At 33.1% G+C, this 26473-nt stretch overlaps 1 protein-coding gene across 9 annotated transcripts in view; it reads right to left on the bottom strand.

The window, feature by feature from the left end:
- LOC146997696 (inositol polyphosphate-5-phosphatase A-like) overlaps nt 1-26473 on the bottom strand; it is a 110400-nt gene that overhangs the window by 59024 nt on the left and 24903 nt on the right. For 8 of the 9 annotated variants that reach the window (XM_085815480.1, XM_085815483.1, XM_085815481.1 and 5 more), the window contains one exon: nt 5530-5579. In XM_085815480.1, the coding sequence (XP_085671606.1) occupies nt 5530-5579 (50 nt within the window). Of the gene's footprint in view, nt 1-5529; nt 5580-26047; nt 26120-26473 lie in introns of all 9 variants that reach the window. The other variant, XM_085815486.1, reaches the window with a different exon arrangement.

Below are 26473 nucleotides of genomic sequence, written 5' to 3'. Positions count from 1 at the left end.
AAAATTTTTACTTAAAATAACCTTTTACTTAAAATAAGCCAAAAATTTTTGTTGCACACCAGTTTTATGAAACTGAATATAATTACAACTAAAAGTGTTTAAAAACAACAGATATATTCTTGATTATAAGGAAAAACTCAACCATAAAAATGGGGGGGGGGAAATAGCTTCTACAATCACTTCTACAAAAATAAAGTCATTACTGATCAAATAATAGCAAATTTATTGGAATTTCTCCCTAGTACCAAATCACTCCACATATGTACTCCATCTTTAGAAGATTTGATTATAAACTTTCCATTACCCCAGTCCCATCAGTCTGAAAATCGTTATAATCATATAAATCAGACATTGCCATAGTAGATACTTCAGGCATATATATATTATACCAAATTGTAGCAAAGATACTAGCACAGAAACTCAATATATGACTCAACATCCAGAAAATTATCAACAATGATTACTCAACATAAAAAAGGTATATCCGGGTTCTCTGCCAGCCACTTCATTAAAGAAAATAGCAAATTTTTGGTTAAATTCTTCACCAAGCATCCATATTCAACAATTAAATGCGACAAGGTCAAAATCATACCCAAACCCTCTCAGAGTTCTCTTACTTTGTCTCAGAGTTCTCAGAGTTCAAATTACTTTATCTGCATTCTTTACACAACTTTTAATCTAGATTAAAATTTATTTCTATAGTGTTGCTTATTACATATATCCCTTCCTTGAACTTCTGATTTTTGTTATATATTTTACTATCTTCGGATTTTACTGGTTAAGTGCATAGAAGCATTAAACAATATTATTTTTAAAAAATTCTTTTTAAAATAATATTGTTTAATTCTTAATTTTTTTTAGTTAAATTTTTTTTTTTTATTTTTAGTTAAAATGCAATCTTGCCGATAGTAAACTATTTACTTTTTAATTATTATTTAACTCTGAATTAGAATTTTCATAAAATTTGAGATTCCCATACATGAAATTCAGATATATTACTGTCGTATTTATAATATGTTATTGGCCATGCTTAGAACATTGCCATCAACAATGTGCAAAATTTGCTGAGTTTTTGAAAATCAAAGTTACAGCAGAATATACCCAATCTTTGTCCATCAAATTGCTTTTGCCAATAAAGGTAAAAATATGACATTTGACACATAAACACTTTAAAATTTTGGTAGCAAATAACTTTCCTGTGCTACTGCAACCATATTATTACATAAAACTCTTTTAAATTTAAGGAAAAATAATTATGTAAAAACCTATATAATGTAATTTTTTATTCAAATCCTGGATCGCTACAGTTATATTTAAGAATATTTCACACTTTTCATAATTATAAAAAATAAAATTTTAAATTCAGATACAAAAAATTGAACCAGATTATTTAATTTCCATGTTTGAAATCATATTCAGAGACCATACACAAACTGAACACAATGTTTACATTTATACATGACGAAGATAATATATAAGTTTATAAAAAGGTTTCTGATGTTAATATTGCATCATCTGAAAAATTCTGCATTGTTCAAATTGAAGTATGTTTTCTTATTATTTTATTACTTCTGATACTGAGTAACCTTGATCAAAGTGGACATGTTCAAATACAATCTTTTCTACTCGCACTGCATAATTCTAGAATGTGCTGGAGGCCCACCAGCGGCCGAGCGGTAAAGTCGCTGAACACTGGTACTTCGATCCGAAGTTCGAATCCTGCGAACGGGCTGGTTGCATGGGTGTTTTCGTGGTTTTCCCCATGTGTAACGTGTATACGAGCCAGTTTCCCTTAGAAAGTCCTGCACGAAGGCATTCCTCCTCTTAGGCAGATAGCCCTCGAGGCTTTGCCATAATTAAATAACCTAACCTAGAATGTGCTGGGCACAATTTTTTTTTTTTTTTTCAGAACAGTGCTAAGAACAGAGAACCTATAAGTTATTTTTGTCATATTATGCTCATTTATTTTAAAATGGAAAAAAAAATGCTAATTAGATTGCCAGCAAAATGTGTGCTGTTTCTTATGACACAGTTCCAAGGTAGTTTGAGAACTACAAGCCTGTAAATTTCAGCTCTGAACTATGCAACATTACATGAGAAAGATCATAAGGTTAGCCAAAATAACTCTTTTGGTTAGTAATACCAAAAGGGGACTGCATCCAAAAAAAATTAATGCTTTGTGCATGGAAAGACTACAAAGAAATTATATACTACAAATTGCTGCCACCAAATCAGACGAATTCAGAAAAATACTGTTTCCAAATGGCAGTTTTAATATTAAAAAAAAAATCAATGCAAAGAGCCTAAAAGTGACCAACCTTTCTATCACAACTACGATTGGCCCAACATTTCGATGAATGTCAGACGAAAACATACTGAGCATGGATGAGATGTTTTGTGTCACCCACCCCCATATTCAAGACCTTGCCCTCTTGGATTTGCATCACTTCAGGTTACTTAAAGAATCTCTGAATAGCCTGCAGTTCATTTTTTTTTTTTTTTTTTTACATTATTTAACAACATGTCAATAACTTCTTTTAAGAATGATCCTAATGATTTTTTAAAATGTAAATTTTTCAGGTGCTTGAGAGATGTCACAGAACCAAAACAAAAATTATAGGGGCAAAAACTCAGAATAAAATGATGCTAAAAAGTTCAATGTAGGTTTCCTATGTTTCTGCTCAGTTTCATTTGTATTTATCATCAGAAAATTTTAGATGACCCAACAGATTAACTGATAAGCATTCTATGCAAATTGTTATAAGTATTATTCAACATAATGCTTTTCAAAAATGAAATTTTATTTACAAAATCTTAGAGAACCCCTGTACTAGAAAACACTGGAAGACTTTAGTATTGACAAACAGCCAACTCGTAGCACTGTTTGAATAATTTTAAAATGAAAAATATTTCTAGTTTGACTTTCATTGTATGAATATTATATCATGATTCTAAAATAATAAAACTTTATAATTAATGAGATCCTCTCAGCATTTGAAAGCTTATCAATTAATTAGATAATTCATTCAGCATACAATATGGATCATAATTGAAAATTAAAGTAGGTTACCCTCTAGTAAACCACAAAAGAATACCACTGAATGACATTTCCGAAGGAAAAAAATCACCTCAAATTATTCTAATATATTTATTAATAAGGCATCTCAAGGCAAATTGACAATGATGCCAAAAATCCCAAATTTTGAAATTAAATATCTTAGACAATTTTTGTCATATTGGAAGTTAAGCTTGTGTTTTATTTTTCATAACAGGGATATAAATTTCCTGAATGTAAGAATTACAGGCCCCAGGGAACTGCATAAAAAATACATTTTGTATCATTTGCAAAATTCAATTTTTTGAACAAAAAAGAAAAAAAAAGGGTGGGCTAAAGCATGAATATTCATGTTATTTAAAACTTTTTTTGTAACTGGAAGTAGATATCCTTGATTAACAGTTGTGAAAATAAAGGCTGTGTAATCACTTTTCTGGACATGGTTTATACGTGCGTATGTGTTTGTGTACATGTGAGTATTAAATGTTCATTTATCAAGAATAATTTGTCAATTTTTTAATTTTAAAAACCTATTATATTAGTAATGAAACAATCTAATTCTATAACTGCAAAATTAAATATATACAATAAATTAAGAACACATTTACCTTAAGAATTCTTCAACATGCCCCATAGATTCTTTAGTGTTTTTACCTCCAACACTAAATTATAAATTTTGGTGCATAACGCTTAACCACCTGAAAAATTTCACTTTGAATCAGCACGTATAACATTAACTTTCTATGCATGCAACAGAAGGAAATAGTATTAGCCTCGAATCCTTTTTTATTCAAAAGGGGAAAATATAACACTGTCTGAACAAAAAATTAATAAATATTAATAAATACTACTAAATTTGCCCCTGGGATCAACTAAGTCTCATATACAATTAAATGAAAGATGACTTTGAAAGTTGAATGCTACAGAAATATTTTAATTCACCTTCAAAATTTTCTCATAGAATTCAAAATTTAATCTTACAAATGAAGTACTTTTTTGGTATTATATTCCCCCCTCCTTTGTTTTAAAACAGCTGATGATTTCATTTTGGTTAGAGCTATTTTAACCTCACTCAAACATGTATAATCTCAAATGTATCATAATTCTGTGTGCATTACATCAATAATATAATAATTTCATTCACAGACAGAATATAAATATTTAATACATCTTACTCCTAATGTTTCTCGTTTCTCTAGTGGATTTTTTTTTTTTATAATTGTTATTCGATTTAAAAGCGCAATTTTTTGTCTTCTAAAATATAAGCTATTATTTGAGGCATTATGCATTTGACATATAAAATTAAATCCTTAGCTGGGTAAACATAAATATTTTCATTACTTTTCTTATTCCAAATTACTCATTTCTACATCAGGCACTTAATATTCAGCCTTAAAGCAGTTCACTCATTTTTACACATCTAATTTATAAATGCTTGAATTAATTTTATTAAAAATATCATTCCATCATTTCTAGACACAATATAAAATTAAGAACGCAAAACAAAATTGTTTTTATATGTGCTTTCAACCAATTTTTAAAAGTTTTCTGTACTTAAAACTCATTACCACGAAAGGGAAAAGGAGATGCAGCAAAATTTGACAGATTGCAAGGACAGATTTAATATTCTAGATAATATTTCATATATCCTCAAGAACTTTTGGCAATGTCCAGAATTTGCCAACCATAAAATAATACTACTACAATTCAAACTTTTTAATGAATTGGATAATACATCACTTTTTTTATATGCCATGATGAAGTATCATCCATGTAGTATATGTCATTTCCATGTCCATATGATTAACAGGGGAAATAACAGACTCAAACTTTTAAAAAGATTGCCTGGCATCACTTGGGGTTCCTTGACTGATACTCTTTTGACCTCATATAAAACTTATGTCAGGCCTGCTTTGGAGTACGGGGAGTGAACTTGCAAGCCACTGCCTCCAGAACCTGTCAAGAAGATATTAACTTGATGCAAAATAAGGCACTCAGGATTATTACTGGTGCAGCTGGTTCCATTCCAATTGCTGCCATAGAGATTCAGACTGACACTGAGTCTTTAAAATTTAGAAGAGAAAAGCAGGTTTTAAAACTCTGTGATAAGTATGAAAGATCGAATTTGAAACATTGGAATAAGTATTCCCCCGCCCCCCAACTGAAAACATACAAATCATTTATCACTTGTGTTGAGGAACTCTGTACCCTATATAACATCATACCTACTTTACTCCACCCTTTCCAGTTTGGCCTCTCTCTTCCTACTATTAGAGCTCCTACTTATAATCTTGCCATCGGTATGTATTTTGACTCAAGATCCAACAACTTTGTTTAATATCAAATTTATTTCACTTTATAAACACATACATATTAATGCGACTATTTACATGTATAGTATAATGATCAAATGATCCATACATTTTAATGATAAAAAGCATTCAGTAACGTAACTTAACTGCTGCTTACTTAACTGCTTAGAACAGGAATTTTCCGATCACAATATTCAAATTCAAAAACAAAACTGGTTGCCAGGTTCAAACATAAAAAAAAAATTACAAAACAAACTATTAAATAATAATAAAATGGAAATGCTAAACTTAACAGGAGTCACAACGTCCTCCTTAAAAACGAGCCTTAAAAGCAATGCAAATTGAAGCAGTGAAAATGTATACATATATAATACACATAAACTTTAACGAATGACATGAAATTGAACTAAGAACTATAAATGTGTGAATATAAATATAACAATATAGAACAATAAACACACAAATAACATTATAATTATCAATGTCTAAGAAAAAGTCAATAGCAGTTCATTAAGTCCATCCGTTCACCAGGCACTACTTGACGACCGTTTTGAATTACCTTTACATCTTCTGGAATTTCATTATCACAAGACCCAAGCATTTCACCCAGGCAGTTTTATGACTTTTAATTCTGACAACTTTACCAAGACTAAATTTTATTGGGCTGTCAGAATTCACATGGCAGATATTGCTTGCTACAGACTGACACGGGGGGGGGGAGTCCCTATTCTAGAGCAAAACCATGTTTCCCACAAAATTTTCAGCTTGCACTTTTATTATATTCATATTTAAAGTGAAAAAAATTTATAACTGTAAGTAAGGATTTAGCTGCATCTACCAAGAACACAACACCAAAACAGATTCTCAGTATTTAAGAACAATATAATCCTCCTCCTCCTCCCTTTTATTTTTGATTTGATAGTTATATTAAGATCAACCAAAACCTCAACCTCTTAAAAAAAAAAAAAAAAAAAAAAAACCTTCAAATATACATATTATTAAGAACTTATAAATCATCTTTGAATGAAATTATTGAAAAAAATTATTATTTAACATACTTGGAAAAAAAAATTATTTCCTGCAAGATACCAAGCATTTTAAACAGTTTTCCTAACAAGTGAAGCAGAAACACAAGTATTGTTAGACACAGAGACAGTTTGCTACAATTTATTCAAATATATCCATCTCTTAAAAATTACAATACAAAGGTGGTTTCCATTACAATTAATACAGTCTTGCTGCATTATATGAAAAGATACTTTATGATAATATACACCCATAATGAAATCGCAAATTTGCTATAGACTTTGAAGAGCATTTGTGAATTCAATGCCCACTTACAGCAGAAGTATTTGTGCATTTTAACATTTATTCCAATGATGTCCAGTTTGCTTATTATTTTACATTCTTTTTTTCCCACAGAAGAATGCTCTCCTCATGTACACAGTGATCTGTTTTCCCCTTAAACAGAGATTAAACACAAATTCAGAAGACAAACAACAAAAATCAGCGTTATATTTACAAAATTTCCACAGGACTAGTTTCGATGGTTTTACCGAACCACCATCCTCAGCTGCAAAACCGCAAATGCGGTTTTGCAAACCGCATTTCTTACAAAAGCTTGTCTTGAAGAGAAGCATGTTATCTACGGCTGTTCTCCTCTTTCGGAAACCGCTTTGATAAGGCGATATAATATTATTCTTTTCCAAGAAGTAGACTAGGCGGCTGTTTACCATGTTTTCAAACAGCTTACATATGCAACTCGTAAGGGTTAATTGGCCGATAGCTGGAGGGATTTCTTGGATCTTTCCCTGGCTTAGCAATAGGAATTACAACAGCTCTCCTCCCTGCACTGGGAAAATTATGCTCCTTCCACACTTTATTGTAAAGAATGAGAAGGGCAATCAGTGAGTTATAGCACAGATGCTTTAGCATTTCATAATTCACGCCATCAAGACCCGGAGAAGACCTATGTGTCTGCAACAAAGCTCTCCTTAATTCAAGCAAAGTAAAGTCTCTTTTATAAGACTCAGATTTGAAAGAGTTGAATGCGATGGAATTTCTTTCTGAGCGCTGGATAGAAAGAAATGCAGGTGAATAGTTTCTCTTGGAAGAAATGGCAGCAAATGTCTCACCAATAGTATTCGCAATTTCTTCTATGTAGCTAATCACTCAGCCATCTTTTCCCAAAAAGGAAAGTGAGCGGTCTTAACATATTCTGCATGGTTTTTGAACTTTTTCCCAAACCCGCTTACTAGGCATAGAGGATGTTATTGATGACACATATGAAATCCAAGAATTCCTTTGGCTCTGCCTTCTTGCTTTTCATGCATTTGCTTTGGCTCTTTTAAATGCTATGAGGTTTCGCAGAGTAGGATATCTACAAAAAATGGTATACAATTCTCCGAAGTTCCCCCCCCCACACACAAAGCATTCCTTTTCTAGGATGCAACCTCCTTCTTGATATTACTATCATGTAACATTACTGTATAGAGCATTACTTGCATGGGCAAAATTTCTGTATTTAAACTTCTCAAACCATTTTCAAACTGTGTAATCAGAAACAGCCATTTGAACGAAACCTATGCCATAGCAAGATACTAGAATTACAGAAAGTGAGCAGAAAAGACCATATTTAAACATCTCCTTTGATAAAGTTCATTCTTTATCAGCAGTAATAAAATAATTAAAAGAAAATGCACTTGATTTAAAAAACTGCTGAATTTTCCAGATGATACAATATGTAATACCAATATATTACAGTAGCTTCTTCTACAAATTTTACAATGTACTGCATAATTTTTATGAGCTATCTGACCAGCACTTTTTTCCCTTATATAAAATAAATATGAGCATATGACCAAAAGGAATTGGAAGAATTAATACTGATGAGATACTGTTTAGCTAATAGTAGAAAAACACTCCTGTTTAAAAGTAAGCCGTTTGTCAGGTCCTAGTCTCATATACTTGAATGAAGTAAAGGCTTTTAATTATTTGCTATTTTATATATATTTAAAATAATTTTTTTGTTATTATATATATATATATATATATATATATATATATATATATATACTTAAGGAAATGAGAAGAGAAATTGTAGTTAGCTCGCCAAAAAGTTATCAGGAGCTGTGGCTCCAAGAAAAAGTTCAACACAGTTTTAAAAAAAAAAACAATTACATTGAGGGGTGAAAAATTAGGCTACAAGCGAAATAAAATGTAAATTATAAAATACAATCGTTGGATACAAGTTAAAGTCAAAAAATACATTAAATACCTATCGATGTGACAAGTTAAAACATATAAAAAACCAATCGATGCAACAAGTAAAAACAAATAAAAACATATAAAAATTATAAAGTGGAAAATGGTAAATTAGCTCAATTCGAGGTCTAACCTGGCTTTTCAAGGGAAATTTCTGGTTAAACGTCGAACCAAGCTAACTCCATTACGCGTTTCGCCGAAACAGACAATTGAAACTTTAGCGTTACGAAATTTTTAATTAATTAGATAAATTGCCCTAAAAATTTTTTTTAGTCTCAATTCTCTGTTCCAATTTCCCAACGCGTCTGCTCAAAATGACACATTAAGGTGTAAAAAAATGAAAATGCAACTCCGATGTACAACAATAATAAAAATAATAATAAATAGCGGTCTCTGCTATTAGTCAAAATATACAATAACGTATGGGCTAGACCTGCCATCTTAAAGAATTAAACCTTTATAAATTTAGAAATCAGAAATTAAATTTAAATGAAATCTAACAGTGTGGGTCTTGCTAAGACCAAGAAAAAATTTTTTTGAAAAAGAAACATAAAAAACAGACCTGTGGCTATGCAGTCTTTTCTATCGTGAAGCATAAACTGAAAGAGGTTGTAACTCCCCTCTGTGTCTTTCAACGCTCTCCTACTTGTCGTGTGACGTAAGAAGGGGTAAACAAAGTCACTGGGCAACAGCCTATGTGATAAGACTGTCCGTTGGTGGGAACTCGCCCCAACAAACTAAAGGGGGGGGGTCGAAAGACTTGGAAAAAGTTCAAAATGGCGTCAGTCAAGTTGTTTTAAAAATAAGAACTGCCTCAAAAAGTGAAAATGGCTAATTCAGCTAAAATTACTTAACATGGCCACAAAAGTAAGAGTAAAATGGAAAAAACAGTCATTAGTTAATAAAAGTCATAATTCTTCAAGGTAGAGAGCGATCAAGGCCTCAATGAAAAACGAAAAGGCCCGTTTGTTAATAACAGGAGTAGAATTGGCCACATTTTTAATATTTGGTTTCAAAGACATAAGTCCACACAAAACAGACATAAATGAATATGAGAAGAAACATGACCTTCTAGACGCAAAGAACTTGTTACTACTCGATAAAATTATTTTCAAGTGACTGCAAGAAAAAGGTTTATCTTTTAAACAACAAACCTTCTGAACAGTAACTATAGAAGTACTGGGTCTTTCCCAGATTTAGATTGAAGACTCCTTTGACGTACTTACAGTATCCAGCTTATGAGTCTTACAGTTGTCTCATCTAGTCACATTAACTGATGATTATTTCAATTTTCAGGGTGTCATTCACATAAACATTAAAACACAGTCAGACTGACAAAAAAGTTTAAAATACTGCAGTGGTTTGTAAATGTTTACTCAGCTGTGAGAAACGTATGACTGCTATACGCCTAAAAGAGGCATTCCTTTGTAAAGGACATTCTGAAATCACTGGCTTATACAGTACAAAGTCCGTAATCCAGACTCGTCGCGACTTCGGCGATTCTGGATTAGGGGTTTTTCCGGATTATAGATCATCAATTTAAATCTGGTAAGATGGCAAGCAGAAATTATACAATTAAAAATATTAAACCGTAATTTATGAAATAAAGAGCAATTATGATCTAAAGGGTATCAAAATTTACAAAATAGCTTAATATTTATTTGTTTACTTTATTAAACATTTCTTTCAATGTAAGTTGTTTGCTTTGTTTTTTGTGCTAGATGCGCATACGTAAACGCATTACAGGCATAAAGAGAAATTATGATCTAAAGGTTATCTAAATTCACACATACACACACACACAAAAAAAAAGAGAGAGAGCTTAATATTTACTTGCTTACTTTGTTATACATTTCTTTCAATGTAAGTTGTTTAAGTTGCTTCATTTTTTGTGCTAAACGCACATGCGTAAAGCATACAAAAAAAAAAAGTTTGTGGCTTTGAGGTATGGATTATAGATCATTCCGGATAATGGACTTTATACTGTATTTCAGTTACCCTCATAAAGAAAACCATGAAAAACTTGTTCAGTGAGCCCTAATTAAAAATCAGACCTGGGCCAAGTGAGGATATTTTAGTAGCCTTAATCTTTCAGCCATTGGGTAGTCACTCCGTGAGAGATATAAGTATCAAACAACACAGTATATATTTGTTAAGAATTTGCCACATGTAATATGTATTCAGAAATCAAGATGATCAATTTATGTACAGATGCATCTGAAATGTCTAAAGCTGTTCTTTATTTTTTAACAAACACTAATTAGTTAAACATCAGTATTTAAAGCAAACAAGCAATGAGATTGCAGCACTGAAGCATGTAAGTAAAAATTCTGCCTTTACAGGTATAAATAAAAGCTGAATTTTTGAATTACTACTTCCCCCCCCCCATTATATGCATATGTGTATTAAATGGCAAAAATATAGATAAAATATAAATCTTCATTATTTTTCTTTATAATTTGAAGCATCTCTGTCTTACAATGGGATATAACTCCAAAGTACAATCCATTATCAAAAAAGGAATCTGGCCATTAATTCCATAGCTTTACAATCATATTATTTCCCTATACATTTACAGACTTAAGAGTATATCCCTAGTTACAGCAAATTTTTGTCAAAGTGCTCAGGTGAAATAAAATACTTGAAGAGCTGGCCTCCATCAGTACTGCATACAGATGGAAATATATCCAACACAATATTAGAAAGGGATTGCAAAGCCACCTATTTAAAAAATATAGATATGTATTTACATATGTGTAAAATCTGAAAGCATTAATATGAAATAATCATTTTATATTATGCCCAAAGGGACACTTTTTTTATGTTTTGTAAGTTACCTTTATTAAATATCATTTTCTTCACCCTTAACCTGTAAAATTATATTCAACAGCAATATTACAAAAAAATTAAAAAAGAGGATATCGAAAATCAGAGTTTCCGATGCACAGTGTCGCGCGCTGAAGATAAAAACTTTTTTTCCCCTCCCCGTACAGTGTTGCCATTGCTTGCTTTGAAATCATTGATTTTGTTAATCAGAAATTCATTTAAGTTTTACAAAATAGGAAATGCATACTAATACTAATTCCAAATTCGGGCTTCCAGATGCCCATATTCGAGTGGAGGACTAAATTATTTAAAATTTGATGCCTCTAGGTACCATTGTTTTTTCAGTGCGAGAAACATACATGCATTCATGCAGATTCTTTATTATTTAATTTCCTTATAATGCAGAGCTCTAATATTTGCTGGCAACAATTTGAAAAGTGAAATGCCGTTTAGAGTGAACCAATGCAAAATGGCAACCCTCTGGGCTAAAAAAAAAACAAAGAATCTAATTAAAGAATGATCAACTACTGCAAGTTCATGATGTTCATACTTCTAATCTCAAATTTAAGAAGGCATAAGTTTAATTCTAAGTCAAAGCACAATCTAGCAACCTACATATTGTAATGCTTACTCATAAGAAAGATTTTCAGAGATTTCATGCAAACCATCTTGGAAAAATTACTGAGATACTTAATATGGCAAGCATTTAATGAAAAATTTTATCCATTTAATAAACCGTCAGTCTATATTTTACAGTCACAGCCTCTGTGTAATGAAAAAGAATAAATTTCTAGAAGGTTACAACTTAAAATTTCACATTAGCTGATAACTTAGGCACTAATTTTGTGTGAATGAAACACATTTATAATAGCTGTTCTAACCACAGTTTGTGCTAGGCAGTTTCCTACCCAAGTGTAGTCTCTATGGTTCCAAAATTCTGTAACTCAATGCCTCCATAAATTCTATAAATTTTGCCACTCTGCTTCCCATTGCCTCCCCTAAATTCTAAAAATTTTGCTACTCGATGCTTCTCAGAATTCTAAAAATGTTGCTCTCCCCCAGTGCAACCACACAGGTTGCACCTACTCTGGTGGCGGCTCTGGTTCTAACTTATTACACAAATATTTAATTTGGCTGAAGTTAAGATAGGCTCCTCCATAGATATCTCCCAGAAATATGCAGTAACAGATCATTATTTTTGAATAACACTCTCACGTTGATAAAGTACAGAACTATTTCAGACAGTTTCCAGAGCACAAACAGCACAGGTTAATTGAAAATGTCTGGATAAACCTGAATATTCATAATCTGCCTCACAGACACCAAAAACCAGCTCATTCTTGGCATAAGAGGACTGCAACATAATGAAATTTTGCATACTGTTACAGGAAGGTGCAGCATTTTCAATACTTATATGTGACTCACATTACCAAACCCAACTTCCTCTTTACTTTACCAACATTGGTATGGTTAACAACCGAAGAAAATTCTGAACTGACTGATGATTGGAAATTTATTGATAATGTGATGTACAGATTTTTCATGCATACTACTTTTATAGTACATGATTTTGATTTATGTTACTAAATTCAACCGCTGTTACATTAAAAGTCATGCTTCCATGGGCAATGCAACCAGTGCAGTCACACCATAAGCAGATTTTTTTTTTTTTTAATTTAGAAAAGCAACTTGTAGCAAATCTACAAATGGAAAATTTTTTTAGAATTTAGAAGAAACACTGCCAGAATTCATGCATAGTAAAATTTATAGAATTTAGAGAAGTGCTGGACAGCAGAATTTAAAGACTCGCAAATACCGCACTTGGAGAAAAAATGGTTAGCTTTGATCCTGATAATGCCACTGATATTACAGCCAAAATTTTCCACTGGTAGATATCCCAATACTTGTGGCCAGATAGCGCACTTTAGATAGTATAAAATTGACTGTGACCAAATAGCATAAAATTAATCTGGGAAACAAAAACAAAACAAAATCATAGGATACTTATAATACAGATATTTAAGTCACACTACAGAGCATACCTAAAAACAAGAGATCCTTTTCAGATCACATCAGATAGCCTATTTGTATAATATTTGGTACTAGCAATAATAGCTTAATACTTATGATTAAGAACAGGTACCATATATACCTGCGCATAAGTCGATCCCCCCCCCGACTTTTGAGAAAAATAAATTTGCCACTGCTGATAAACAGCATGCCAATGTACTTGATAAAATTACACTCGCACTTTAGCAAATTTTTGCTTATTTCCATTTTAGCACATGATAAGCACGATGCAGTCGAAACATATCCCAAATCAAAAAGGAAGGTTTCCTTAAAATTACATATGGTTTTTAAAACCATAGATTTTGAAACCAATCAGTCATTAGGGTGTTGTCCATTCAACCATTTTTCTGGAAGCAAACATGAACACATGCTGGAAATGCTGTCAAATGCTGCACAAACAAATTTAATAAAAAACTAATAAATAAAATGGAAAGAATAAATAATTTTTTTTTTTCTGTACGAACGATAACGATATATGTATGTGTGTGTGTGATTATGGCAAAGCCTCAAGGGCTATCTGCCTAAAGGGAGGGATGCCTTTCGTGGAGGACTTTCTAAGGGGAACTGGCTCATATACACGTTACACATGGGGAAAACCACGAAAACGCCCATGCAGCCAGCCCATTCACGGGATTCGAACCTCGGACCAAACTACCAGTGTTCAGCGACTTTACCGCTCGGCCGCTGGTGGGCCTAACGATATATGTAATAATCAAGTTTGCTGATGTGTCATCGATCAGTGACGGCAGATCTTCTTTTCTTTTCTTTTTTTTCTTTTTAAAGGTTTTGCGTATAAGTCGACCCCCTACTTCAAAGTTTGATTTTTTTCCTTAAAATTGTCAACTTATACAGCATTTAAACTAAAAATTACCTTGTCATAGACATTAGTCAAATGTGAAAAGGACAATTTTATTATTTGTCACTCACTGTATTAACAATGGGTGGAGATTAAAAAATCATGCAATCTTTTTCAAATTACTTTTTTTACTTAATTATTATTTCATCATAAAAGTGATAAGATGGCATGAAGGATCACAGGAATTACTGTAACAGAAAGTTACAAAAAAACATTTTGATAAACAATATTGTTTGTGCTTGAATGTTCAATTCATTGTTAAAGAAAAAATTAAATCATGAATCATAAATTAATCGTAAAGAATTATGAGTTATCAGTAAAGAAAATTCACTGTCTCTTATAACAGTAATGATAATCTCCCTAGAGAATATTTTTAAAAGCTACACTAATTCAAAACCAAGAAACAGGCTCCACATATGCATATTGTGTAAAGATGATCAAATCAAAATAGTTTAGAATTTGTAGAATGAAAGATTATATTTGTTTCTTTCTTACTTAGAGATTACCATTACCCTAAGACAGATTCTGTGCTAATGCTGATAAAGCATCACAGGAATTACTGTAACAGAAAGTTACAAAAAAACATTTTGATAAACAATATTGTTTGTGCTTGAATGTTCAATTCATTGTTAAAGAAAAAATTAAATCATGAATCATAAATTAATCGTAAAGAATTATGAGTTATCAGTAAAGAAAATTCACTGTCTCTTATAACAGTAATGATAATCTACCTAGAGAATATTTTTAAAAGCTACACTAATTCAAAACCAAGAAACAGGCTCCACATATGCATATTGTGTAAAGATGATCAAATCAAAATAGTTTAGAATTTGTAGAATGAAAGATTATATTTGTTTCTTTCTTACTTAGAGATTACCATTACCCTAAGACAGATTCTGTGCTAATGCTGATAAAGCAAGCAAGCATCTCCAATAAAACCCAAATTTATCTACTCTTCGCACAAATTTTTAAAAAATTTTGAAAACTTAAATGATGCCATGGATCTATTATACTCATACCTTTTTAAAAAGACCACAACTGCTAACTATAAGGTATTCAACAATATGTTGACAAACTTAGCATACATCAGATAAATGCTCACAATTAGATTATAAAGCTCATTTTACTTTTTGCCATGAATACACATTTTAAAATGACACTTTTAAGAGCATATACGAAGGCTCCTACCGATATGAAATTGACAATTTTAACTGATAACTATTTTACAAAAGCGTAAAAGCGTAACTGCCAACACTTTTTTTTACTACAAAGATACACTTTTACAGCACACACAAAGGCTCCTACTGATTTGAAATTGACAAGTTTTAATTGATATATATTCTACAAAAGCACAAATTGCTAATGTTTTTTCGTTACAAAGATACAGCAAATATGTAAAAACAATTTTTAAAAAAAGGTATGAGTTTTTTTAAAATAAGAAAAACATTCACTTTATATGGTATAGTAAGCATTTAATAAGTTTAATACTGTCTTCAAAATAAATAATACCTGCAAGGTAACAAAAATCATATTGATTTTTGCCATATCTACTCTTGAAGCTGAATTTTTACTGATTGTCATCAACTAATTAATGTTTTGTTCAAGAGATAAACATAAGAATGCATATACATATATATTTTCATTAAAGCATGGTCAGGATTGTTTTATACATTTTGAAATGCTATAACATGAAAATAATTTTTAAGCAAATGCCAAAGTACATTCATTGTATATGGATAATTAATGGGGTAGTAACATATTTATCTCATTTTTCCACTTCCCTTAACCATTATACAATTAAAGCGGATAAAATTCCTCATTTTAAAACTTAGATCCGAGCTGCTTTATTGTGATCAATATGCCCTATAGTAATACAAATAACAGACATTTTTCTTACTATCCTTTCTTTATTATGAAAAAGAGATCCTTGTTACCTTGCATCATGTATAGGGTTGGTGCTGCAGATGATTTAACAAACAGAAAATGGTTATGGAGATAAATAAAAGAAATTTTCATGTCAAAGATACATTTTGCGCTGTATGACCTGTCACCACAGCTGTGGATAAAATGAAACGATGATTAATAGCACCTCTCATTTGATAACTAGTGAGAATGATGAGACACTTAATATTAATACCATTATGGTTTTGAGTCATATATGAAAGACTGGAAGCTCATTATTTTGGTACTACACTGCTGGCCATTAAAATTGCAACATGAGGAAGGAATGATCTGACGAACGTCAAAGGAAGAAGTTGGAATGTGCAAATCATTAGTATTTCAGCACATTTAGACGATGCAGGAGGGAGAAAAGACATCTGAAGCACAGCATAAAAGAAAAGTTATGTAGTGGATTTCTCATTCGGAAAGTGCTTTGTAAGGTTGGAGTTTGCTCAGAATATCATGTTATCCTCGGATAAGAAGAGGAAATGCTTACCTGCAAGTTTCGAAATTCGATAGAGGCAGGATCGTTGCCTGTCAAGAGTGTAGATTATCGTTCTGTGATATCACCGGTTGCACTGGTCGACATCCAACCACTCTCATGCGAATATGGAATCAATAAAGTGCTGAGGATCATACTGAACAGCATGCAGGATCTCAATGCCCTCCCATGACTAATGCCAGAAAGAACAGACATATTGTGAGGTAAGCCCTGCAAAACTGTATGACCACATCACGGACCATTAGTCAGGAAATGGGCAAGTTTGTAGCACGCCCAGTATCAGCTCATAAGGTGCGTTGACGTTATCAGCAGCGTGGACTATCAGGAGGGTGACCATTACTTCGCTTCCTTTGACAAAGTAGCATAGAGACAGACAGCGACAGGTGCACCAAATGACAAAGCTGGCTACAGGAGTGGCACAATGTCACCTTTCCAAATGAGTGCCGGTTCTATGTGCAGTATTTTGATGACCGTATACGTGTCTGGAGGGTCCCAGGAGCCTGCATGTCATCTGCTTGCATCTGATATCGACATAGAGGTTCTGCACCTGGTGTGACGGCTTGGGCAGCCATTTGGTACACGACACGCACATCTCTAGTTCGGATGGATGATAATTTCAATGCAGATGGGTACATTTCTGACTTTTTACGTCCAGTGGTTGTGCCCTATCTTCAAGACCCCTAAACAGTATATTCCATATATTCCTAAGCAATATATAGTAAAGATAATGCAAGACCACATGTTGCATGTCATGTTCGGACCTTCCTCGATACACAGGGTATTTGATTGCTACCCTGGCCTGCACAGTCTCCAGATCTGTCACCCACTGAAAACGTTTGGTCATGGCTAAATGAGAGACTGGCCCACCACCTCTCTCCAGCTAATACAATTGATGAAATGTGGCATAGACATGAAGCAGCATGGAATGAGTTGTCCATTTCTGTATTCTCAGCTCCATGCCTAATGGTTTAAAGGCCGTTTTAGCTGCCCGGTATGGCAGCTGTTTCTACTAAGTTTGCAACCCTGTAAACCTCCAATGTGCGTACATATTTAATCATTTTGTCTTCATACCACACTGTTTACATGCAATCTTTTTCGCATTTGCTTTCCTTCATGGTGTTGCAATTTTAATGGCCAGCATTGCACATTAATTGAATAATCAAAAATTTAGTGTTATTTGTCTGTGCAAGGTTTCATTACTTAAATGCAATGAAAATTAGTTTTTCCTCAAACAACTCATCACTGGAAATGAAAAGTAGACTTTACAATGTTAGTAAAAAAAAAAAAAAAAAAAAAAAAGGAAGAAAGTCATTATGGAGGATTTTTTTTAAGGAACACTGGCTTGTATTTATGCTTCACCTATGGATAGCCATGAAAACAATTTAGTTTTTTCCAGTACAAAGTAAATTTCATATAGCACATAAAACCCAATCAAAAACCAAACTATTATTAATGTCCTATGGTTTTTTTTCCACACTGTCGTTGATCTGTATTAATAGCACTAAATAGATGGAAATATGTAAAACTCATTAAGTCATTATATATGGACGTTGAATCCATGAAACAAAATAAGGACAGAAAAGTCAAAACTCATGGACTGCACTGCATAAAAAAATTCACACTATAGGCTGACTTTTACAGATGATGTCGATTTTAAAACTTAATTTTAAAAGGTTTCATACTTTGGCTGTAGTAGCCGCCCAAGCAGTATACTGGGTATGGGAGTCAACTGCGATACTGAAGAGCACGGGTTCGAATGCCGGAGAAGGCATGGATGTAAATTGTCTGTCCCCTCATAGGAGGCAATGGTGGCCACCTAATAGGAGCCTCCATAGTAAAATGGTCACCACTTCTGGCCTTAGAAGTCGCCAATGCTGATAAGGCAAGTGCCTGCCATTCGAAGGGGGTAACTTTGGCTGTAGTCACACATTCACACAAAAAAACAGTCTCTAAAAATATATAAACAAATACTACGAAACTCAATAACTAATTCTTGATGCTTATCAGAACAAAAAGAGGAAAAATATTGTGTTAGAAGTATTTATCAGTAAAAGAGCAGTAGAATGTTTATTAAACATTAAACAACACTTTAAAGAAATTTAAGGAATCATCTTTAAAACAGCAAAAGATCTGATCACAGAAATCAAGAAAAATTAAAAGACTGAAATTCTAAAATTATATGCATAAAATCAATGATCCCTTTCAACTTAAATACTACAATAACCTTATTACAGAATGTACGCAATTCATTCATTGTCTGTCTGGCAGTTTAGTCTCCTATGTGTCATCTTTTAAGTGCCCCAAAATGGTTAATTTCTAGCATTCTAATATGATGAACTAATTACTGATTCAAATTACTTGTTATCCCATACATTCGGTAATAAATATTTTCCATGATTATCATTAATACAATAATTATTTGTTCTATCTCAGATAGAAAAAATAATTTAGAATTGCAGAACAATATAAGAAATTTCACATATTTAACTACAAATATTTTTTGCTCTTTTCAATCTATGCAAAATTTATAAATTATTATTTCCAAGTATGATCATTTTAAAATTACAATGCTGTTAAATCCAAATTCTAAAATTATTATGGCCTATGAAACTGCAAAGCTTCACTACATCAAATCTCACACAATTAGCACCAGCTCAAAATTTTTTTTCTTTCCATAAAGCCATTTACATGACACACACTAAGTTCTGCATTCCAATCTGAAATTTATGAACATTATGAACTAATGTTTGTAACTTACATAATTTTAACTCATATCATAATTTTAATTCCAAAATAAGCATTTTATGTACAGAGTAATAGAAAAGATACAACAGATCAACTTAAAATTGCATGATATGCAAATAATCATGAAAGGCAATAAATTAATAGCAGTACACATATATGCCATTTATGTACCTCAGAAATACTGATTGGAAGCACTGTACATGGGTAGAACAAAGAGCTACTGTTAAGTTTCGGATTTGTGTTTTTCATTGCTCCTGTGCATAGGCAGCTTAAACTAGATCCTGTTAAGAAATATGGCTGCCATAAAAAAGATTTCCAACATTAACGGCTAGAAATCTATGGCATATTGAAACTGAAAACTACCTTTTGAGAAACTAACATTTGTGTTAAGATAGACTATTTGCATAGTGATGCAAACATGAGGAAAAATGGACTCAATGAAGTGAAAAATCACAACAGCTGAATCATATGAAAGACCATGATAATGGACATACTATATGCATAGTTAATTACTGGACAGTACTGCCACAACTCAAGTATTAGAAAAACTTGATGTACTGCAAAGCAACCAGTTACTGCACATATAGTTGAACACTGACATACCACTGGGAAATTTTTGCCAGGTACCCATTACTTCAGAATGCATATCATAGGTCTCTGAGACTGCTATGAGACCCTAGACTATTGCATATGATGGGATCAATGACATATAAAATTTTCATATGAATCCCCTCTGTAGCACCATGATGCCATCCAACGGTAGAACAGGGACAGACAGAGTAAGTCCCACATTACATATCAGAGTACCAATCCATCATCTAGCATTATGGTATAAGATGCCACTGGTTTCCAATTCTCACTGCACCGGATAACCACCATTACATATCTGAAGTGTAACAGCCTGTTGTTCTTTTTCAGGCCATGCATTCACTAGATGTATCACCTAATAAATGCATCTGGTCATGATAGCACAGCACAGACCAATCTTAGCTACAGCAGATGAAACCTGATAACATACCGAAACTACCGAGTTGCATACCTCAAATACATAATGAACATAATTTCCCTTCTGTACTGGGATACAGAACGGCAGTTACCACCACTTACAGTGGCAATGCACTACACTGACTTCTTTACATTACACATGTCAAACTAAGCAGCAATTATTTCTTTTTCATATAAAATAATATCTGTATTAAACATAAGGAGTTCATGGCTTTCTTGTTACATAATATTGCACTTTTTCGTATGTGTATTTGTATATGCCACGAAAAAGTGAGCACCAGTAAGCCTAGCTGAATGTTACAATATTTAATTCTACAATTCTTCCTAATTCAAAGCAAAAGGATCAAATTACAAACACAAACAAATTCCTAATTCAAGACAAAAGGACAAATTGCAAGAAAAAATTATGAAGATAAACAGGAAGACAAGGAATGACAAACTGTCCGCATTTCAAGTTTTGTCATCCTATAAATTAAATGCCATCAAATTAAGCTAGAGTTAGTTAGTAGGTTCACTTTTACTTATTTCCTACTTTTAATCCTACAGCAGCTCTGCACACAATATTTTTTTTAAGATATTAATATGTCTTTCATTTACTTTTATATATATTGTTACCAATTTGGTATTTAAAAAGCTAATGTTAGTTCAATTACAAATTAAATGATTTTATTTCTCGCGCAGTGCAGTGCGTGACGAATATTAAAAGAAAGCTAAGCCGTAAAATTGAAATTACAAGAGCGCATGCATTAAATAAATAAATATCTCTTTTTGATCTCGAGAAAGTACTGGAAAATTCTAGCGCGTGATTTTAAAATCTTATAAAAGGAGGAAAACATCTCAGTTTGTAGTAGTTGCTTAGTTTGTTGTTGTTTAGAAAACTGCTCTTGTTGATTGTAGCGAATTCGCGGATTAGCGTTCTTTAGCTGTTTTTAATTGCGTTCTATTGGACATTTGAGTAGTTAAAAGATAACTACTGTGAGATATTGTAATACTGCATGATAATTTGAGAAAATTTAAGCATTTTTGTTGTGATAATAATAAATTTTTTTTGTTCATTTTTCATCGGACTTGTGCATTCATTTCATAACGAACCCGTACGCACGCAACAATTTTTGGTGGCAGCGGTGGGATTTGAATGCCAATAACAAGAGCGATGGAAGAGCAATTAAGGCAGTTAATATCAGCCTTTGCCTCATTTAAAGAAGAAATTAAAGAGGAAATGAAATTGGGCCAGGAATCCGTTAAGGAAGAAATGAAATTGGGCCAGGAATCCGTTAAGGACGAAATGAAAGCCGTTCAAGCTGGTCAAGAAGAAATGAAAAGAGAAATTACTTGCATAATAGAAAATAAATTTGAAGCTATGGAAGGCAGAATTGACGCAGTTGAAAATAAAGTTGGACATATTGAAGAAAAGGTTTCTTCCGTAAAAGATCATATTGAAGAAAGAGTTTCTTCGGTGAAAGAAGAAATAGAAGAAAGAGTTTCTTCTGTAAAAGAACATATAGAAGGGAGAGTTTCTGCTGTGGAGGAACGAATTGAAGGAAGAGTTTGTGCCGTCCAACACCAAATCGAACAACAAATTGATGAGAGAGTTTCTGCAGTTGCCAAAGAAATGGATACTTTAAAGAAATTCGTAGCGTCAGCAGGGAGCAGGAGTGATGATTTTAAATTCTTACCAATGCCTGCTCGTCCACCTCTGAAGCTATCCACATATGATGGGAAGACCTCCTGGCAGGTGTATAAGACACAATTTTCTATCGTGGCGGATGCGAATGGATGGGATTCCCAAGCTAAGGCCTGTCATCTCGCCGCTTCTCTAAGAGCCGACGCAGCGGATATCCTTCAGACTCTTCCCGAAAACAAAAGGTTAGATTTCGAAGCTCTATCCGGCGCTTTGGAGCTGCGCTTCGGCGGGAAATGTTTAAAAGACTACAGCAGGCTCCAATTAAAATCTCGTCAACAGCAGCCTACCGAAACACTTCAGGAGCTCGCCGCGGATGTTGAAAGGCTGTCCCATCTCGCCTTTTCGGAATGCCCGACAGAAACAAGGGAAATCCTGTCCTTACAATACTTTATCGACGGCATCTGAGATACTGAAATACAGAAAGCTCTTCGAATGGCAGATGTAAAGGACATAAAAAGCGCTCTGTCGTACGCCATGAAGTTCGAGGCAGCCCAGCAAGCAACTAGTAGAGATCGCTACCCAGTTAGAGCTGTGCGAGTCCATGAGCCAGTGGATCAACTGATGGCTCGTTTAGATGAATTAGCCAGACAAGTCGAAGATTTGATACGGAGTAGGAGCGAGAAGAAAGTGGCTCTAAGGTGTTGGAGATGTGGTAGTGAAGGTCACCTAAGACGGAATTGCAGAACACCCCAGGGTACGGAATATAAAGCAGATGATTTTACCAGACAAGTCAATGGCTTGAGACGGAACAGAAGTGAAAAGAAACTAATTCTAAAGTGCTGGAACTGTGGAGTTGAAGGCCACATACGAAGAAACTGTAGAACACCCCGAGGTACGGAAAATAAGACCATTTCCCAGCAACAACGCAGTAAACAAATTAGTGACCATATCGAGGAACGGAGGTTGCCAGATAGTGAAAAACCTTGTTTTAAAGCTCTTAAAATTTATACAGTGAGTGGCAACAATAACGGGCTGTCCATCAATGGGAATATCGATGGAGTTCCTTGCAGTATGATCATTGACACAGGAGCTAATGTTACCATCATTAGGAAAGATTTAGCTGAACAATTTAAAGATAAACTTATTTGGACGCCATCCTGTGTTACCCTTCAGACTGCGTCTGGTGACAAGATCGACATAACTGGGAAGTTAAACGTAAACATCACGTTTGGAAGTGCCGCCTACCATCACACGGCATATGTGGCGGATATTACAGATCCATGCATACTCGGATTGGACTTTTTAAGGAAATACAATTTTTCCTTAGACTTGAAAAACAACAAACTGCTTTCAGGATCTAAAGACATGACTATCCATCCTAAGAAGGGATCAATCACCTGGAAATGCCGACGCTTTGTCTGAAAGAACCAGCTCGAGAAACAGCCGAAATCATGCTAGGTTCGAAAAGAAACACCAGACTACCAGCTATTCTCCATCTCAGATGCTCTTCGGTCGAGACCTTCGTCTGCCTTGTGACCGCCTGTTTCATCGCCGTACGGATGCGCCTTCATCGCCTGAGGAACACATCCAAGATGTCAAGGCCCATTTTGAAGTGATGCACCGTTCCGCTCGAAAGCGAGTGAACTTGGCGACGGAGAAAGTGAAGACCAGATGCGACACAAGAGCTACTAGACAGAGATCCAACAAAGGAGACAAGGTGTGGTTTTGGAACCCAATTCAACGAAAAAGACTGAGCCCTAAATTACAGTCACCTTCGGATGGTCCATACACAGTGCTGAACACGAATGACGTCGTGGTTCGGATGCGTGAGTCTTCGAACTCTTACGAAAGGTTAGCTCATTACTATGGCCATAGTACGTAATGTAAATAATTGTAAATAGTATCAGACCATGGTCTTTTTTGTTTTTAAATGTGTATTTGATTTGTTTTATGTATTGCATTTATTCTTCATGTTGTTTATTATTGTAATGTAATGCTTATTAATGCATTTATGCCACAGTTGTAAGTTTAGCTTCCTGTCCAGGGATTGTACTGCCCGGGATGTGCAGTCCTTGGGAAGGGGGCAGTGTTACGAATTTGGTATTTAAAAAGCTAATGTTAGTTCAATTACAAATTAAATGATTTTATTTCTCGCGCAGTGCAGCGCGTGACGAATATTAAAAGAAAGCTAAGCCGTAAAATTGAAATTACAAGAGCGCGTGCATTAAATAAATAAATATCTCTTTTTGATTTCGAGAAAGTACTGGAAAATTCTAGCGCGTGATTTTAAAATCTTATAAAAGGAGGAAAACATCTCAGTTTGTAGTAGTTGCTTAGTTTGTTGTTGTTTAGAAAACTGCTCTTGTTGATTGTAGCGAATTCGCGGATTAGCGTTCTTTAGCTGTTTTTAATTGCGTTCTATTGGACATTTGAGTAGTTAATACTGTGAGATATTGTAATACTGCATGATAATTTGAGAAAATTTAAGCATTTTTGTTGTGATAATAATAAATTTTTTTTGTTCATTTTTCATCGGACTTGTGCATTCATTTCATAACGAACCCGTACGCACGCAACAATATAAATAATTAAAGAAAGGAGAACAAATTAAAAAAGACCTTTGTGGTCAAGAACTTTTGTGCATTGAGCTGCAAAATTTAGAAAACAAGTTAAAAGAATAGTCTTAGTGCTTCCGCTAAAAAGTAGCTTAGATACTGCTGTTACAGTGAAACAAATTTTAACATACGGAAAATAAAGTGCAATTAAGTGTAAACATTATTATCACTAGAATATTTACAAATAAAATTCAAATCTAATTGTAAGTGAAATGTTGATCAAGGTAAGGCAAACTTTAAACAATAGAATAAAAGTGTGATATAAGACTTAAGCAAAAATACAAAAACAAAAAAGCGGTAAATGGTAAATTAGCCCAATTCGAATCTCATTACCGACCCTTCAGGGGAAATTATATAATGATATTCGAATCCAGCTAATTCCATAATGCATTTCGTCGAAACAGACAACTGAAACTATACACGAAACTCTTCTTGAATATTAACTGAAAAAACTTAGTTAAAAACTTTAGTGTCAATTCTCTGTTCCATTTCCTGACGCGTCTGCTTGAAAAAACACATTAAGGTGTAAGAAAAACTATACATAATGGCCTGGTTAGGTAAATGTACAAAATAAAATAAATAGCGATTTGCTATTAGTAAAAAAATACAAGATTTTTAGGAAGGACCTACTAGCTTGTAGAGTTTAAACCTTGTGAACGTAGTTAAGAAATTAAAATAAAAAGCGAAGAAGACTATATATATATATACACACTATATATATAAATTTTTAAAAAGTTAAATTATAAACAAATAGCCAAATTTTTTTCAAATAAATTTTAAACAAAATTTTAAACAAAAATTATTTTTTAAATAATAAATAAAAATACATTATAATAAATAAAAAATATATAAATCGATGAAAATTTAGCAGGTGAATGAACAGTCAATATTTGAGACTGAGATCTGAATGAATATTAATTTTTAGACCTAAAAATTCAAACAGCAGAAAATACATGAAAATTAAAAATGAATACAATTGTTTTATCAATGTTAGACCTGAACATCGTCAGGATGTATGTGAGCTTAACACTGATACAATTACCATACCCAGTCTACTAGATATGTTTCTGTTCATCCCAAATTAGCATAGGATTCAAAATTAATTATTTTAAAATTATTTGTACCTCTAAAATTTAAAAAACGCTACCCCTACATACCCAGCCTGCTAAAAAAATGTAAATACAATAGTATAAACAACATTCAAAATAAAAATTCAAGGCATCAAAAAATACCTGTTGGATCACATGTATAAAAGTGAACAAAACTTCTCGCAAGAAAACAATAAACAATTGTGTAAGTGCCTACTGAAATATAAACAATCTGGAATTATAACAATGTTAAAAATTGGCATCAAAATACAAAAATACAATTACAAAAAAAGGCGAAGAATTAATTAAAATTTATCAAGCAGTAGCTACTTCTAAATGACTGCTGAAAAGAATGTAGGCGGAAAGTCAGAGTAAGGTTATTATAGACGACAATAAAAATACTTTCTCACCCATTCACCTCATTCCTCCTCGCGGTTTAAAAAATTGGCTTTATTATGTAAAAGAATATTTATAGTCTGTAGAGGAAGCCAGCTTTTTTTCAGTAGTTTCTTAAAAATAATTAGGAATTTGATTATTGCCCACTTACTTGTGAAAGTAATAAAATTTCCT

Source organism: Stegodyphus dumicola, chromosome 4 (assembly GCF_044657685.1).
Source record: "Stegodyphus dumicola isolate Sdum_Otavi_A_Nest chromosome 4, ASM4465768v1".
NCBI classification, from domain to species: domain Eukaryota; kingdom Metazoa; phylum Arthropoda; class Arachnida; order Araneae; family Eresidae; genus Stegodyphus; species Stegodyphus dumicola.
Note: the sequence above shows the minus strand (reverse complement) of the source record. Positions and strands in the feature narration are given on the sequence as shown.